Source organism: Capsicum annuum, chromosome 9 (genome assembly GCF_002878395.1).
Source record: "Capsicum annuum cultivar UCD-10X-F1 chromosome 9, UCD10Xv1.1, whole genome shotgun sequence".
Classification (NCBI taxonomy): domain Eukaryota; kingdom Viridiplantae; phylum Streptophyta; class Magnoliopsida; order Solanales; family Solanaceae; genus Capsicum; species Capsicum annuum.
In genome coordinates, this window is record NC_061119.1 from 187967259 (window position 1) to 187970741 (window position 3483).

General features: G+C 41.8%; 1 protein-coding gene across 1 annotated transcript; it reads left to right on the forward strand.

The window, feature by feature from the left end:
- Positions 1-691: 691 nt before the first annotated feature.
- Positions 692-1513, forward strand: LOC107841254. Its single transcript, XM_016685224.1, has 2 exons — positions 692-901; positions 1037-1513. The coding sequence occupies exons 1-2, from the start codon at positions 692-694 to the stop codon at positions 1511-1513; spliced, it is 687 nt and encodes a 228-aa protein (XP_016540710.1).
- The last annotated feature ends 1970 nt before the right edge of the window (positions 1514-3483 follow it).

Here is a 3483-nt window from a genome sequence, read left to right on the forward strand (position 1 = left end):
AACTGCATGCGAATTTTAGCGAATTCCAGTTTTTGTAGTGTATTTATTAAAATAACTAATTTTACCCACTATAACACAATAAAAGATACTCATGGCATATCCATCTAAACAATACGTGTCTAATTGATTTCATGTATATTAACTGAAGTGTTTTTCCATTATAATAATAAGGTTAGAAATAATCATTTAGCATATATTTAAAAAAGATTTAGCAATGGGTAACTTATGTTGCAAAACAACAAAAATCGTTAATCTTATTGAACAATGGATTATAAAAAAAAAAATTTAGGACTAACTTTACTGATTATAACAATGGAAAATAGAACTATAAATACTTACAAATTGAGGTTATATCCAAGGCTACAGCTTGTTCCAAGATTTCGAAAGAAAGGGAATCTGGTCAATTGGAAATGATGATCATCACATCAATTTTTTCTTTTTCTTTGGAGAGCCTTGATGTTGCCGCGAGAGCGATAATTGTCGTAACTGTATATATCCATGCAATTTGAAAGTCAATTAAAAAAAAAAAGAACATGAAAAAAATATTATACATAAAGTTATTATTTAGCTATCTTATTACTCATTCGAACACACCTATGGGATATAAAAACTTAGAAAATTCTCTCTAATGCACCAACCGACGGAAGTACCGCCGATCCAGCTATCAGAACCGCTAGAACCACCAGACATGATGGCAATTGAACAACATCAAGCAAATGGTGTAATTTCCCTAATTCAATGTGACAGTTTCAAAGATAAGTTGCTAAGCAAAACTTGCTCCATCAACAAGAGTTACGATTACAAGATGGGAAAACGTCCAATAGGAGCAAATGAAGACAATGATTCCATCGATCTATCAGAGAAGGACAAAGCTCGAATCTACCGACCATGGCAATTCTCAGTAATTGTTAAGCTATTCAATAAAAGACTAGCACATAATTACTTAAAGGCGAAATTACAAGACACATGGAAACCAACAGAACCCCTCATCCTTATCGATTTGGGAAATGACCTCTATACTGTCAAATTTACCTAGTCGGAGAATATGCTGAAGGTCCTCCATGGCGGTCCCTGGTTTGTAACCGGTTACTTCCTGTCAGTTAGGCAGTGGGAGCCAAATTTTGCACCTCACGAGGTGACACAAACCCTGATGGCTATATGGCTCAGACTGTCGCTGCTACCAACTGAGTTCTACGACCAAACAATCTTGGATCGGATAGGGTCGAAATTGGGAACTCTACTAAAAATTGATACATGCGTATCCTCCACGTTAAGAGGAAGGTATGCACGCACATGTATCCTAGTCCCACTGGATGTCCCTCTAAAAATACAGATGACCATTGGTAGTCACCAACAGAGAGTTTTTTATGAAGGGGAAGGAATTCTCTGCACTCGATGTGGCAGACTCGGCCATATCATCACAAATTGCATCCATGGCAAGCCTATAATCACCATGGAAAATGGACCATTTGAAACCACCCCCGCCCAGAATTCTCCTGATGAAAATGAGTGACAATTGTCTCTTTCTCAAAAAGAAAATCCCCTCCAAAATTCACAATAGCAAGTCATGGACACAGAACAACACAATCGGAGCAATCATCCCAGGTAAAAATGGACATGGCAAGCCCAGGTACGCCCACTGTTACCTAATTGCTTAGCAGCTCCAAAGTCAACATTGTTACCCCACAAAAAATAAAAAAAAAAAACAACAACACTAACAACAACAACAACAACAACAATAATAATAATAATATAAACAATAAAAGTGGAGGGAAAAAAAGTAATAAAAGGGATGTCGGCCTCACGCGCTATCTTGGCAACAATTATACTGCCACTGGCAGTCATCACCACAAACGTGGCTTCTTGGAACCTACCAACCAAACCCCCTTATTAATTCCGCTGACCCCCCAACTCCAAATTTAATTTGGGCGGCTTGAGCAAGGCCCCACTCCTTACTCTTACACACAATGCTTCAATGGAGGCCTCCGTCTCTGCAACTTCTGGGGAGTTAACCAAAGTCGGTACTAGATCTAATGATCACCCTAAAACGATTGACATGACAGAAGTAGTCATGTCAATTAAATCCCCTAATAACCCCCCCTTAAGCTTTAATCAGAGCAACAATCCCTCACCAAACCCAGAAGCTACTCCTAAGGAAGCCCAAACTATCAATAATGAAACCATCATCCTCCACTACCCTACCCCTCAAAGAACCACTAATCTTTGTCTTAACCCTTTATTCCCCCAACAGCCTACCAACATCATGGGCAAAGTTGGTACTAACGGACAAGTCCATATCCCACTACATCATAGTGGGGGGCCAACCGATAGTACTCGTGATCGAGGACATGGCGTGGACGACCCAAATCATCAAGGAGGGGATAGACAAGATAGCCAAGGGGTTGGGACATCAGCTATGGGCTCAAACCTGGCTGCAAGCTCAAATATTGGGGACACTGAACATCATGAACTCTCACGAATTCAACTCCCTTGTGAGCCACATGTTAAAAAGTCTCCCTTATTACCCTAATACCCACTATCCCTCGAAGATAGAGATATTAAACTTCATTCCATATATCCCTCCGACTCCCCCATCCCAAGTTACTCCAACCACCTCGATGAACCACCAAGAGTCAGCAAAGGAAGACGCCCGAAAAAAACAAAACAACTATCTTAGAGGAACTTCAACAAGCAAATTCAAAAATGAAAGAGTTCCTGGCAACCTTTACGGAAGCTGTAGACACCTAATTTTGTCCCTCCCAAAGACCCAAGTTACACACTTTTATCCCTGTCTTACCACGTGCCCTCACCTGTATGATTATATCCCATAAAAATACAAAAATAACAAACCCACTAACAAACCTAATCCCCAATTATTCTTTGTAACAAAATTAACCACCCCTCCTATTAATTTTGGACAACACATCACTACCCCATGCCCCCATACCCTACCCCACCTACCCTACCCTAATACCCACCCTCACCTCATATATACACACATACACACAAAAAACAAAGGGGGGACCTCAGCATATAAAAACAAAAGGGGCCAAAGACCCTTGTTCTCTCTTCCCGATCCATCCTCTCTATCGTTACCACCCATCGGCGAACCAGTCCGCCATCAACTTCTTTATCCCTTCGAAACCAACATCCCGCCCCAACAAACCAGAGAAAGCCTTCGTTCGCCGGTAAGATAGTCCGCTTCCCTCCATCGCCGGCGAAACAGTCACCACCACAGGCGAACACCGCCGGTCGGCTAGGGATCCAGGCATAATAAAAAACCAAAAAAAAGGGCCACATCCGAAGCTCTCTCTCTTGGTCTACGATCTCTCTTCTCTCTCTCTGGTTAGACGCCGTCGTCGTTTCAACCACAACGACGACTGCCAGCCTACCATCGCCGTAGCTAGCTTCTCTTCCTGCCCCCGCTCCGACTAACACCACCACACCAACACCAGCAATCCTACTGGAATCAGCGCCAAAATC